The sequence below is a fragment of the Saccostrea cucullata genome, unplaced genomic scaffold (assembly GCF_032062105.1).
Source record: "Saccostrea cucullata isolate Sc308-1 unplaced genomic scaffold, CSIRO_AGI_Scuc_v1 ctg5475, whole genome shotgun sequence".
NCBI lineage: Eukaryota > Metazoa > Mollusca > Bivalvia > Ostreida > Ostreidae > Saccostrea > Saccostrea cuccullata.
In genome coordinates this window covers 23935-39386 of record NW_026929814.1, presented here as the reverse complement: position 1 = coordinate 39386, position 15452 = coordinate 23935, and the positions used below count along the sequence as shown (strand labels likewise).

Sequence of the window (15452 nt, the reverse complement as noted above, 5' to 3'; positions counted from 1 at the left end):
TAAGGTCAATTAAGTCACTCAGGTGACCTATTGCTGTCTGTTTTTGCCCGTCGTCCTGCGTCATCCGTCGTTCGTTAACATTTGAAGATTTTTAGCTTCTCTGAAACCGTTTAACTTGACGTCTATGAGTGAAGGGAAACAAAGATTGTCATTTTTAGACTCACTATCCCCTGAGGGGTGAGGCTAAAATCATTATAATTAATGCAGTCTTTAAAAAATCTTTTTTGAAAGTGGACGAATGTCATGAGTAGTCTTGATAAAAATTAATACAGTGAATTTACACGGGATGAAAACACTGAAAGCTGATTAGAGTTTTAAAAGGGTACTAAGGAAGCTTACAATACAAAAAATGCTTTCATAGTTTTAAAATGATCAGATAGACTTGTAAATAATACCGTAGTCAGTAGATAAATAAAAATAAGATAAAAATAACTTTTTAAATTTTCAACATTCATTGATTGATTGTTTATTGTTTAACGTCACTCTCGAGAATTTTTCACTCATATGGAGATGCCACCAATTGCTGGTGGAGAGCTGCAAATTTTGTCCTATACTCGGTACGCATGGTCATTGAGCCAGGAGGGATCTTTATCGTGCCAGCACCTACTGAGACACAGGGCCTCGGTTTATACGGTCTCATCCGGATTGATTTTCTAAAAGACCAAAAGAGGCTAATTTGAGAGATTACAAATTGGAGTAAAAAATAGTACAAAAGCACCTATAGTTTGTTAATAGTCTTAATGTTGATAGGGATAGATGGGGACAAATTAGTACTTTATCTATGAGTTGTTACATTTATTTAATATTGGTCTCATTATTTCATTGATCCTGATCATCCTATTTCTCTTGCTTTTTGGCGACAAAGCTTCATCTACCAGTTCATTTTATATCTATGGATCCTCTAAGTTATATTATACTCAGAAGACCATTAAGACCCTTGGGCCTCTTGTTTTTCACACTGCGAAAGTCAGATGACCATGTTACCTTTAATCATTAATATTTGCCTTATATAGGATAATCATTTTTTTGTAATTATAAGAATACTTTTCTTTTAAGATATCCTTTGGTCAAAGAGACTTTTAGGACTTGGTTGTTTGTCAGTAATGCCCTCTTGGGCGCACTACTGTAACATGTCGAGACCACTACCTTATATGGAAGGCAGTTTTCAGCACGTGATTATGTCTTCGTCACACCCGTTCTCCAATCAAGTGAATGAGTCCCAAAGCATTTCAGTGCGTACGATTCAATGGCGATACGTGGTTTCGTCGGTTTACTGCACAATATTTAACTCGTTACAGGAAAAACTGAAGAGTTTCTTTATCACTTTATAAGACCGAAATTGAAAGATTATATTCTAAAAACAATGCTCCATGCTCACATTTAATATTGGAGTTGTTTAAGATGATTTATAGTTGCTTCGAATACCGTACAAAAGCTTTGACGTTTGCATGTATATAAAAAAACACTTTCTGATAATATTGAGGGGTTAAATAATAATTGCACACCTTTTCCTGCTGTTTAAAACCAAGGACCTAAAACCAAGGACCTGTACACGTATATCTCGTGTGAAAACACTCAATGTTGTATCGATATGATAGCACCTACGTCTCTTTTAACAATGGTTTAGGCCGATGTATTATAAGTTGATATAAGGCTTCATAAAGCAAATTTTGTAATTGTGAGCATAGAAATGAAAGATTATACATCATTTTAAATATTCCTTTCACAAATCTCAAAAAAGAATTGAAAATAAGGGACAATTTAAGTCGCCCTTTATTTTCAACACAGCTGGGTACTTGTAGTAGCCCACAATGCATTGCGGCTCATTCAGCAGTAGGTAAAGTAAACAGATAGCTATTTACATGCAAATTTATGCTGACGTCAGAAAATCTAGTGGTCTCAATCTTTGTAATGTTTGTCAATAATGCCCTACATGTATCATTGTTCTCACTAACTTGACTCCGACAGATATAGGTAACAAGAAAATACAGAAATCAATTGAAAATCATTATTTTAAGAAAGATATTAATCTCATAAAACTATTAATCTGGTAGTGCACATCCCTAGATGCAACATTTATATAATTTTGATCTGATAGGGATTGCAATTTATTGGTAAAGGATTCATTCGAAAATTTCTAACTAATCACTCATCGAGAAAGGGAAATTCAAATCCAGGACCTGAAGCTTGTTTGAGAATGTTCATCCTTTGATACATCATTCGTGCAAGTTTAGCTTCGGGCCGGTACACACGGTAAGGCCTACCTTATAAGTCTAAAACCTTACATTTTGCAGGATTCACGGTTCTCATGTCCACACGTTAAGGCAAGACTTACTATATTATAAACAACATTTACATATATTCCATGTGCTTTTGAACCATATACAGTTCGCATTATTAAACGGAATAATGGATTACTAGCTAGGACTCTGAAATCATAGTTTTACCAACCAGCGCATCCGAATATACTTTGTGTTATCTTCATCACTGTACACACGGTAAGAAATAGCAGTGTTCTATTCATAAGTCAGACTAGTAAGGCTCGAAAAAACGTGTATGAAGGGTGTACACACGGTAAGGCTAGAACTTAAATTCCATGACTTATAAGGCAAGCAAAACTTTAACATGGTCAATAATTCGCGCGGAAAATATAGGCATGCTCGGTATCCACATGTAGACGAGGACTGTGCGACTATCTCGCCGTCTATTTTTCAAAAGAAGTACGTATGTGTTGGGGGGGTCTGCTATAAGTATTTATTTTGGGAAAATCCCAATTTGTGTTTCAGCTATATGTTTTCGATATCGATTGATTGCTTTAATTATTAAATTTAAAGCATTTGTCCAATAAATTAATTTTATTTCTGAAATAAAACTAATCATACATAGAGGATGCGTGTTTTTTCAATTTTTTCATAGTTCCTTCGCGAATTCACTCGCAAAATGACCGCAAATACATATGTATTATTGCTTGTGTGTCAGTTATATTTAAAACGACAGCTTTTACTTCAATACTTGGTCTTAGAAGTTTAATTTCTAATTATGAATATGAATGAAACAAAATCGATATTTCAATATAGTGAAACATGAATACGTATCAACTAACAAATCAGTTTCAGCGTATCATATTTAAACATGACATCCAAAAGACCAATTTTCTAATTACCACAGAAACGCAATAGGAAGTGTTACATGCAGAATACAATATGAGTAGTCTATGGGTACTCTATGTTGTCTTTTTTATCGTGTCCAAAGCTACTTTTATTTCACGGAAATATACCTCAATCCTGGTATTTGATAAGATATCCAATAAAGAGCTCATGGGAGAATACAACTCTGATTCGTTGATAGAATGTGCTGTCCTGTGTCAAAGCTCGTGTGGATTCCTGGGATACAGCCCTCAGTTAAAGAAATGCCGTCTACACAAGAAAATCATCAGGCCCGAAATGTCGGACGAGGCCAACTGAAGATATTATTCGCATCATTGTATGTATTATATGTTTACTTTAGTTTTTACACAATCAAACCAAGAATTTCTATATAGGCCTTTAGTTATATTGATTGATTGTATGTTGCTTAACGTTCCTCTAGAGAATTTTTCACTCTTATGAAGACGCCACCAATTGCCGGAGGAGAGCAGCACTTTTGGCCATTGAGCAGTGAGGGATCTCTTTACTTGCCGGCACCTACAGGGTTTCAGTTTAAACGGTCTAATCCAAAGGACCAGTCTCCACGTCCCACAGAAACTCCAGTTATATCTGTTTCAAGAAATTTTAATGAATTCAATTTTCCCCTGTATCATAATTTTTTTGAATAATTTTCGAAACTCTGCTATTGTACCTAATTTTACAGTGTTTTGTTTGACAGGACGTTCTCAGGTTTGTCGGGATAGCAAATTAAATCTAATTCTTGGCCAAAGTATTCGAGTATAAACTCGTTTTGGTCATTTTACGCTTTATAGTCTTCAAAGCTGATTGTATCGTGTTGAGTAGCCCATATATACCTGGTTGATAATAAACAATATTCCACTTATAATGATTGTACAAATGATTGGCCTGCAAATATATACGGATCATGTGGTTCTTCCCTTACTTAGGGGAAAATCATAATTGAAGGTCAGCCTTTTATATTTACAAAAGAAACAGTGGTTTCAACAAATGCCACCGGACTGACACCAGTATTGCCTTATTCAGGCTCGTACTGTCAGTCATGATGATAAATATTTATCCTAGTGGTCAGCCTCTGACAACAGTAGATATACTGGATTGTCTTTATTCAGGACTTACATTCATCCTCTTCCGTCAGATACTTACGCTGTCTAGGTAGGTAACCAGACAGGCTTCAGATGTTGTCCTCCCTCTATGGTCGGCCTGTTAGTCACACAATTTATTGTGGCAAGCCTTCATAGTTCAGGCATTCTCGTATTGTTAAAATAATTGTGACAAGACTCAATGTTAGGCAATCCACCTGACTAAAATTATCACAGACATATCGGTCTTTCTCTCTCTGCTTCTTGGACGTAGAGAACTCTACAGCTTAGAGGCGCTCACTTATACAACTTTTCTTTATGTCACGTGATCTTCTTCAGCCAATAGCAGATCCTCAAAGACCGACTTGAATATTCAGAATACACAAAGCCATTAATCGTTACAGGATAATAAAAATCGTTTACTGACCCAAACCAGGTTTTCCTCGAATAATAAGTGTCATTCCTTACAATCTAAAAGAATTATAAAGATATATAAATTCGAAAGAAAATATCTCTTATGACAGAACAAACGATCAGTTGATTATAGTTGGATAGCTGTCATATGATCCTGTCATATGAACATATCTCAATTTTTTCTCAGCATTACCTTCTGACTGTGAAGACCTTTGCAAAGCTGGTTACAGCAATTCAGACGTGTATCAGATTTACCCTTACGGAACCATTACCAGTCCTGTTACAGTTTACTGTGATATGGATACAGAGGAAGGCGGGTGGACGGTACTTTATCTATAAAGCAATGGCTTCATGACATGTAAACTGGAATTCGTGGCTTTTTAATAAGTTTTTTTTAAGAGCCAGGAAGCATATTTTTCTGCGCTTATTCGATCAAAATTCAAAATACGATGCTTGTCAAAATAAGCATTATTTACTGCATTTCTTTTCAAGATTATCCAAAAACGTATAAATGGAGATCTGAGCTTTGACAGGAATTGGGCGGATTATAAAAGCGGTTTTGGTGCTCCGGAACACAATGTTTGGATTGGTAAGTTAAGATATCATTTAAATTGGATCTTTGATTTATTGTATCATTTGAGGATAATAATGTTTGTTCGTTCACATCAGTCTTGAAAAAAAGACACTAAGTAATATGTGTTCGATATCTTCATCTCCTTCGTGTTTTTGTGTGTTATGTTCACTCGAAGAATTTAATTTGAATTTAGCGTAAGTTACTGCGAATTAAATTTGAACTGCGTTCACATGGGGAAGTTAATGCGAATGAGTTTAAATCAAATTAGTTTACTGCGCATTAAATTCCATTGCATTATCTCTATTTAAGTGCTAAACGAAGCTTATACAAAATAAATGCTGACGCATGCGTAATGGCAGAATTTAATTACATACCACATACTGGTGGTCAAATATAGGGTTTGTTCCCGTTTTGCACAAATTTCAATATCAGGAACAAACAAAATGTGTGCAAAGCGGGAATTTGACCAAATATAGGCATCCATGCTATTTTTGAGTAAAAGCGAAGGAAAATTATCATAATGATTTATATATGGTCAATTATTCTCTCATTATAATACCGGTACCATGTTTGTTGTGTAAACACCACTCGTGCTGAATTTTTTAAACAACCTGAAATGTCTGTCCTTTGAAATGTGCTCTATACCGCAACACACCTATTTTCTGCACTGATGATACCTAATGATCCACATTTGCATATTTCCTGCCAGTGTAACTTTTGATGATATCATGAGTGAATCACATATAATACACTCTTCATGATGGCTGCCATTGAAACACTGCACGTACGTATCTCTTTTTTCATGTGTAGTCAATTAAATTTTCTGTACCGAACATTATTTTCTGTGTGAATGTGAGTATTCAGCTCCAATCAACCAGCAGTTACATCATTAAATAATTTACAAGCCAATTAGTTAATACAAATTCCTTATGTTAGGTACGGAGCTTTGCGTGACGGGGCGGAAACACTTTATTAAAATTTACTTTAAAGGTTTCTAAGTTTAAAAAAAGTTAAAATCGATATAATTAAATTTTCTTCTTTCAATAGAATGCCATGGATTTGCTGAAAAAATCTATTAAAATATCATACAGTAAATATTAACTTCAAATCTGTGTCCATGCACCTTTAAGATATTAAATAAGATAAGACAGCAGGAAGTGGTCGTCTATTAAAAGCCTTGGTGAGAGGGCTGCCAGAAAACAGCCCAGAAAAAGGAGAGAATTTTTTTGAAATGTCACCCTGATCTGAAAATGCCATATCATTCATTTTGTAGATTAAGACCGTTTTACATTTTTCAAACCAAGTGTTCAGGGCGGGACACATGTTCATGTAAATAACACGAAAACAAAGTATATGTCAAGATCAGTAGGACTGGCAGAGAATGGCATTATTGAGACGTGTGACCTAATGCTAGAGTCTGTTGTAGAGCAAGTGAAAATTATGTATAGTGATTAGTGAATGCAAGAATTGTTAAGATAGAGAGATTGAGTTTCCTTTAATGAAAAGCAAATGCACAGATAGTTGTTCCAAAATGTTTTAACAAAACTGAAAAGCAGAAAATAGCTAGAGATGCCAAATGGTGAAGTCCAAAACATCAATGTAAGAATTAAGGCAAAAGAAACATTCATATTGCTCCAGTTACCACAGGAAACAAACAGCTTATTGGAAAGAAAGCTTTGTAGACATGTATTTAAAGTTAGTCATCAATACGCAGTAGTCAAAAACAACGAAATAAGTATTATCTTACTCAGAATAAATGGTACATGTTGCTTTTTCTGAAAATTGTGCCTGTAAGTTGGCAAATGAGGTACAATGCATGCACTTTGGAGCATTAAGACAGTACGTTTCTCTGCATACAGGCATGGTTTATACATAAATGGAAGCAAAGTCTTTCTGTATATTATCTCCCAGCACATGCCATGACGCTGCAGCTCTGTGGGCACATCAAGATCCAGTTCTTCATCAACTGAAACAAAACTATCCAGCAATGTCTACAAATTACTTTTTAAGCTATGGTCAAACACGCAAGAATTTTTTCCCTATTCAAGAAGTTAATCCATTCAAAATATTAACTTGCAGGATGCTACATGGCATTTTGCAGAATCTGGACACGGTAAAGGGGTTCCGAATGATGTTTGGCCAACAGTAAAGAGAACCGGTGATAGAATAGTGAGTTATGGGAGGAATATTTCCAACTTCGATGATCTATATCGAGAAATTGCTCCCGAGGAGCTCAATGTTCTTCTTTATCTTGAAAACCAAACTCTTGCGATAACAGATACCACAGAGTCCGGCACATCTGCTTCATATTTGGATATATTACTTGAAAAAGATATTAATGGTAATCTAACAACCAAGCTCTATGATAAACGTGATGACTTGAACTTTTCGATCGTCACTTCCCTTACTTAAACAGCAATACACCTTCATCTGCTGCATAGTTACGGGGTCTATATATCTCAGTTGCTTCAATACACAGGATCAAGCTTTACGTATGAACAATTTCTAAAACAATGTAATCATTGACAAACAAGTTGACGAGACAAAAATATAAGCAGTCTCGTTTAAAGTCATCATTTCATAAGTTCTATGGTCGATACAGGGACCTTGTCATTAAGTCAAATGCTGACTGACATTTTCATACGAATTGTTGGTCAATTATTTATACCCTTAGTTGACGACGGATTTTTTTCGTTATCTCCCGATCATGACAAGGAGCGCACGGCGGGTTTGACGGGTCGGCAGAAGATGTTCACTCCTTTATGGCACCTGATCCCACTTCTGATGTGTTGGAGGTCCGTGTTTGCTGTGCTCCTGTTTTGTATTGTTTTATGGTCGTTTGATCTTGAATACTGTTCGTTATCTCCATATGTTCTATGTACATGATATTACCAGCCCAGATTAAGGTTACAGGGACAATGATTGTACATCAGGTGATGTCAAACGTTAATGAGATCTGGATCAGAACAAGATGTCCGTCATGTTTTTGTAACAAAATGTGTTTGCTTTAATCGTTCAGAATACAAATTTCATGAGATAAGAGAGGATGAAACGAATTTGAGCAGTCTTATGATGCTAGCATGAACAGTTACGTTGTTGAGGTAACAGTAGAGGCAGATTCTCAGACGAAGAAGGTCACAAATGGAGATGCTTAATTGAAAGGGAAATGATGTGTCGTGGACTAAGATGAAAACACTAATCCAGGTATTATTCTGGATGTAGATCTTGATTCTTTGAAGTTAAAAATGCGTTGTTAAGAATAGGTATTTTAGGTCGCTTTGTGAAAATATTATTTGGTAAAAATTTAAAATGAGTGTTTTTCTTTAACAAGTGAACCAAAAAATGTAACCAAGCGGCATTTAGTAATTGATTGTGCATTATGGCTCATCGGATCTTGATTGATTACGAGCATGTGTGTTTGCTAGGTCATCAAATATAAATTGGAAGTATTGCTAGTTTTAATCATTTATTGAGAAATTAGCATACGAATTCAATTTGTTCTGTTAAATTGTTCGGTAGAAAATTATGTTTTATATTTTGATGTAGTTCTTAGTGACAGTTCTTTTTATAATAAAGTAAACAATGAATTCTCTGCTGCCATTCTGTTGTCAATTCGTACCGTACTATGGATGTCTTACCATCACGATGCATATTTTAACCACCAGTCTGTTAAAAAGCAGGATATTGTCTGTAGAAATGCATGTCAAAGAAACATTCATCACTTCGTTTTTTTGTATGATATATGTATTTTAACTGTCTTGTGCAAAAATAACTTTATTTCACATTTTAGAGTAATTAAACTGGAAACTATCACTTCTCCATCCCGTCACTAGAGTTTTTGATAAAAAATATTTAGTTGATTGTTTCTTATCTGTCTAGAGTTATAATATTTTTTTTTAATTTCAACCATCATGATGAATTTAAATACACAAATTCTAGTAAATGATTTAAAAAATCAATTTAGCATTCAATGTTACCGTAAGGTATGAATATTTCCACGTCACGTTGAAAATGTCGTCATTAAGTTTAAACCATTACTCCCAGTGTGTGTGGTCGACGAATATTTTACTTCTTTTAACTTTTACTAATAATTTTTACCATCATTTTGAATAAAGAGTTGCCTGAATTTTAGAAAAAAGTCCATTTTTTTTAATTTTAACGTAACGAGAGATTCGCCCATTGACGTACAGTCATGAAGATATGTCACATGGATCCCAACCCTAATCTGCTTATGTGACATATAAATTACAATATCTAAGTTTTTCAAGGCAGTCTATATTTTTATATTTGCGTTTCACAATGTCTTTCTTAGGATATATTTATAAAATGACTAACTTTGGAATATAAAATATCTATCAATTGATTTCAAACATACTTAATCACAGGAAATGACGTAATTCATCAGATAACAAAAGAAAGGAAATCATCTCTATAAATCTCCATCACACTGGTAAATGGTACCACACTATATGAGCTGTACGATCAATTCTCAGTGTCCAATGAAGTGGAGAATTATAAACTATTTCTGGCGGGGAATGTTACGGGCAGCTTAGGTACGTGATGGTTGAAAGTATATCACCTGATGAAAATAAATGAATATAAAAAACAAGCCAATTCAAAGAATTGAAGTACCGTTTTTTTGGTGTCTGCCTGGGTGAAATGTCATATTTTATGGTATATTGTGTCAAATATAAACGCCCTTACATATGTCATTCAGAAGTTATTACAGAAGTTGATTTTTATTTAAAATAAGGTCAATCATGAAGGTCAACCTCAAAGGTTCAGAAATCATAGCATGTGTAGTGTATTTAGAAAGGTCTTGTCACAAACAATGCCCTTCACTTTCTCAATCAAAAGTTATTAAGAAACAACATTATTTGAAAATCTCTTCATTCAAGGACAAGTCATGAGAAGTGTTATTTAAAGATTTGTCACAAACAATGTCACACATTCACTCAAACACCTATGTCTTTCAAATTATCAAAGTGTTTTCAAAGATTTTGAAAACTATACACAGGTCTAATATGAAAACCCTGTCTCTTCTCATTTAAAAGTCATGCACAATTTTAAAGTTTTTGAAAAGTAGGTCAAACTTCAAGGTCAAGAGGTCAAACATCAAAGTACATTTATAAAAGTCTTATCACAAGATATATACATGTGTGAGAAAAAAAACCGCTATATCTTCTCAATCAAAAGATAGGACCAAGGTTAAATTATTTGTGTCGAACGGACAAACTGACTCTTCAAACAGCTAAAAGTCATGCATCAATTTTTTCAAGTTTTTAAAAAGCGGGGGACGATCAAAAGCTGTAAAACCTACCTGACTGTAAATATATAAAAGTTTTTTTTTCACAGGTGAGATATATAAACACATGTGGGAGCCTAATAAATTTAATCTGTCCGGGATGGCTTTTAGTACATTTGACAATGACAACGACAAGAACCTTAACTATGACGGTGGTAACTGTGCTGGTACTCATCAAGGAGGATGGTGGTTTAATTTATGTCACACCGCCTTTCTAAACGGACCATGTGATCTTCTTCTAATTTCCACTCGCTTTAAGAAAGCGGGGCTACGATTATGATGATAAAACTTCACTGAATACGTCATTTATCGACAAAACGTCATGAGATATGTTCTTATTGAAAAAAAAAAAATTAAAATATTATCTTGAAAACTGATATTCTGAAAACATTATAAGATCATTGGCACAATCAGATTGAAATGGCCCGTGGTTATCAATGTAGATATTGCTTTTAGGAAAATCATTTTGACAATGACTTTTACGACAAGAACCTAAACTATGACGGTGGTAACTGTGCTGGTACTCATAAAGGAGGATGATGGTTTAATTTAGAGATATAGAATTGATAGGGAATGATGTGTCGTGGAGGATGATGGAAACACCCTTATTCCTGACTACATAGAAAAAGATGTTATTTGGTACAAGTTCGAGAGTGTTATTTTTTTAACAAATGAATGTAAAAAGATGTAACCAAACGGCATGTAGAATAGATTGTGCACCCTGGCAAGAAATTGTTAAATCATTGGAACTTGATTGATTACGAATGTGTGTGTTTGTTAGGTGATCAAATATGAAACTGTTTGTATGGATAGATAGGTGTTGTTAGTTTCAATTCATTATTGAGAAATTAGCATACGAATTTAATTTGTTCTGTTACATTTTTCGGTAGAAAATCGTGTTTTGTATTTTTATGTTGTTTTAGTGACAGTTCTTTTTATAATAAAAATGAACATAAATTCTCTGTTGCCATTATATTGTCATTCCACACCGTACTATGGATGTCTTACAGTCACGATGCATATTTTAACCACCAGTATGTAAAAAAAAAAACCAGGATATTGATTGTGGAAATGCATGTCAAAGAAACATTCATCACTTGGGTTTTTGTATGATGTATGCATTTTAACTATCTTTTGCAAATTTAGTTTTGTTTTACATTTTAAAGTAATTAAACGGGGAAACTATCGGTTTTCCATACCGTCACTAGAGTTTTTGATGAAAATATTTAGTTGATTTTTTTTTTTAATATTTCAAGAATTTTAATATTATTTAATTTCGACCATCTGGATGGATTTTAATAAACAAATTTTAGTAAATGAGACGAAATCAATTCAGCATTGAATGTTATTGTATGGAATAAATTTTCCAAGTCACGTCGAAATTTACGTCAGTATGTTAAAACCATTACTACCAGTGAGTGGCCAACGAATATTGTACATCTTTAAACTTTAACTTATAATTTTTATTATCATTTTGAAAATAAAATTGACTGATTTTTAGATAAAAATCTTTTTTTTAAAATGTTAACGTGACGTAGAGATTCGCCCATGTACGTGCAGTCATAAGGATATTGTCACATGGATCACAATCCTAATCTGCGTATGTGACAAATGAATTACTAGATCTAAGTTTTTCAAGGCGCCCTTTTGTTGGATGTTTGCATCTTTCACAATGTCTTTTATAATTATATAAAGACTAACTTTGCATATTTAAGTATGTATCAATTGATTTCAAACATACATCATCACAGGAAATGACGTAATTCATCTGATAACAAAGGAAAGGAACTCATCTCTATATATTTCCATCACACTGGTGAATGGTACAACACTATATGAGCTGTACGATCAATTCTCAGTGTCCAATGAAGTAGAGAGTTATAAACTTTTCCTGGCGGGGAATGTCACGGGCAGCTTAGGTACGTGATCGTTGAAAGTATATCAACTAATGGAAATAAATGAGTGACGAACGGACAGACTGACAAAAAAAAGAAGCTAAACAGACGAATGAGATAAATTTGATGTCCCCTCGCTTTCGCGAAAGCGGGGGGACGATAAAAGCTGTAATATTTATCTAACTAACAATAGTAAATAGATATGTGTTTTTTTATTCTGCAGGTGACGGTATGTTTAAAACTAATTGGCTACCTCTCAGGTATAATCTGTCCGGAATGGCTTTTAGTACGTTTGACAATGACAACGACAAGAACCTTGACTATGACGGTGGCAACTGTGCTGGTAGACATAAAGGAGGATGGTGGTTTAATTTTTGTCAGGGCGCCTTCCTAAATGGACCGTGGTCTTCTTCTGGTTGGATGAGACCCTGGCATCCTACTGTGAAATCTGGGACAAACGTGAGGGCTACGATAATGATGGTAAAACGTCACTAGATGCGTCATTGAGTGAGAAAACGTCATTAGGTACGTCATATATTGATCAAACGTCAATAGCTATATAGATACGTCATTTATTGATAAAACGTCATTAGGTACGTCATTTATTGATCAAACGTCACTAGATACGTCATTTATTAATACATCGCTATATACAAATTATTAATGCTTCTGTGTTCATTATTAACCTTTTCCTGATTTGATAAGCATTTTAAATAGATCTGATTTATTTTATATGTTTAGGGTCCATATCTAATTTTGAAATAAAACACGTACTTTCAGAGGAAGGTAAAATTCCTAAGTCCTTTTTTAAATCAATAATTTTTATCTTTGTTTCACCTTACAGATTCGGATTTGTCAAAGTATGCTCGGATTACAACCAACACAAGCTGACACCGATACTCTGCTGCATGGATAGTAATTTCACTCCAAAACAATTTTTTACTTTATGAATGTTCGAGAATCTCAACCATAACCAAACATCAAAATTCGGTTTTGTCAAAGATCTTATCTCTATTGTCCAGAAATACTCAATAGAAAGATTCCTTCAGTCATACATAGACAATGCTAGTTTTCCGTCCAAAAATGTTTGGAAGAAGATCGTAAAACAGACTATTAATCCCTACAAATATACTTCATGAAAAGATTTGATTTACTACGATACAGATTTAGCGGTCTTCAAGTTTCTCAATACATCTGTACATTTGGCTTCAGTTTGGACATATCCACTTTCAACAAAAGAAATGCAAGTTGTTAAGTACATTGCAAATGTGTGGACTCTTGTAACGAAAAGGGATGTATACCAGTGCATATCTGCTCGAATCCCTTTACAAACAATTTTTCAACATGCCGTAGTCTTGTGTTCAATAACATCTAATGACAGATCTGAATAAATGTTTGAATTATCAGACAAATACGACAATGTTTACAAGTGCACAGATTTTGTCAGTTTAAATGAGTACGATTTTTACTTGTCTGTTCTTAGGGGTACCCATAATCAAGTCTTAGAAAAAAAAATTCGTGTTAAAATGTTTTTCATTAATTGTTTCTAGTATAGCCACTCACCACGACAAGGTGTATGAAACACAAACAGGAAGTTGTTCTTTTTATGTTTTCATACAGCGTATATTAGCAAAATGTATAACACATTTCCTTTATTAAAAGTTTCATTGATGTATATATGTTGAAATTGATGTGTTGGAAATCAAATATTCAAATAGAGGTAATAAAGATGAATGAAAAAGGCGCCTGTATGGCTCAGTTGTAGGGCGTCTTCTCTAGAGTCGCGATGTACGGAGTTGATTCTTGCATTGCGGGTTCGAATCCCACTGTAGGGACGTGGAGACCGGTCCTTCAGATGAGACCGTATAAACCGAGGTCCCGTGTCTCAGTAGATGCTGGCGTGCAAAAAATCCCCCACCGCTCAATGACCTTGAGGGCCAGATTAGGTCAAAATTTGCAGATATCCACCGGGATCTTCATATGAGTTAAAACATTCTTGAAAGGGTCGTTTAACAACAAATTATATTTTGTTTTTATGAATGTATGTAAATCAATTGAAAAAAAATGCAAACAATGGTTGTGTTAAGGTTTTGTGATTTAAAACATTTTGAAAAGGTTATTTTTTGCTTTACTAAGGTCCTTTACCTTTGAGGAAATATTTGTAAATAAATTGGAAAACACGAAATTTTCTTTCTTTTTATCAATTAAAAAAACAGAGGAAATTTGAAAATTATCTTGATAATTTATATTCTATAAATAATTATTAGAACATTGAAATAATCAGATTCATATGTCTTGTGCTTATCAATATTCTATTTAGTGCAATATGTACAAGATATTGCTTCTTGAGGAAAATCGTAACTTTTAACTGCTGGATAATACATGTAACTTTTTTGTTGTTTCCCGATTGTCGGAAACATGCATGCAGTATTTCGAGGGTATAAATCAATACAATTTATTCATCTACAAACAAGTTATGACTGTTTTTAGAAAAAGTTAAAATATTGGGAGCATTTCTTTATCCCTTTGCGTTATACTTTAGTAGACTTGTCACATAATTATGTCAACTTGTCTGATCATAAAATGACTTTATGTCAATTTGTCAGCTATGCTTTTTGGCTAATTTGGTATTAGTGTAGTCTTATTAATTATTCATGTAATTAAATGGATGTAACAAAGAGGAAAGTGTACGTTTTAATTTTGATTTTTTTTTAAACACATACTGAAAAGCGGTTTTTTCAGCAAGAAAAATCGGTGTTTGTTTTGCTTGCTCAAAGGTATGTCAAAAACTTGACAAGATTAATATTATATAAAATATTTGATCATGCATATTGTCGTCACATTTATACAATTTCTCACTGAAGTTCAGAAGACAGAACATATGACCAAGTTAGCCCCATCTATCTGGTACGAATCAGAGTCAAAAGTGATAAATTTTGGCAGGGGGAAAAAGTTAACATGGTATTATCTGTTAGCTATACGTCCATCGGTGATTTGTCTTCAAAAAAAAAAAAAACA

At 34.0% G+C, this 15452-nt stretch overlaps 1 protein-coding gene across 1 annotated transcript; it reads left to right on the top strand.

The window, feature by feature from the left end:
* The first annotated feature begins 3139 nt into the window (after nucleotides 1-3139).
* LOC134282234 (fibroleukin-like) lies at nucleotides 3140-14600 on the top strand. Its single transcript, XM_062764663.1, has 6 exons — nucleotides 3140-3483; nucleotides 4848-4984; nucleotides 5153-5249; nucleotides 12291-12458; nucleotides 12658-12959; nucleotides 13279-14600. The coding sequence occupies exons 2-5, from the start codon at nucleotides 4958-4960 to the stop codon at nucleotides 12927-12929; spliced, it is 564 nt and encodes a 187-aa protein (XP_062620647.1). The 5' UTR covers nucleotides 3140-3483; nucleotides 4848-4957; the 3' UTR covers nucleotides 12930-12959; nucleotides 13279-14600.
* The last annotated feature ends 852 nt before the right edge of the window (nucleotides 14601-15452 follow it).

What these genes read in the sequence shown, in the direction of transcription:
- LOC134282234 (XM_062764663.1), top strand. Translation starts at nt 4,958, where the DNA reads ATGGATACAGAGGAAGGCGGGTGGACG. An exon ending in CAGAGGAAGGCGGGTGGACG is followed by an intron (nt 4,985 to 5,152) that starts GTACTTTATCTA and finishes TTTCTTTTCAAG; the next exon opens with ATTATCCAAAAACGTATAAA. An exon ending in GAATGTCACGGGCAGCTTAG is followed by an intron (nt 12,459 to 12,657) that starts GTACGTGATCGT and finishes TTTATTCTGCAG; the next exon opens with GTGACGGTATGTTTAAAACT.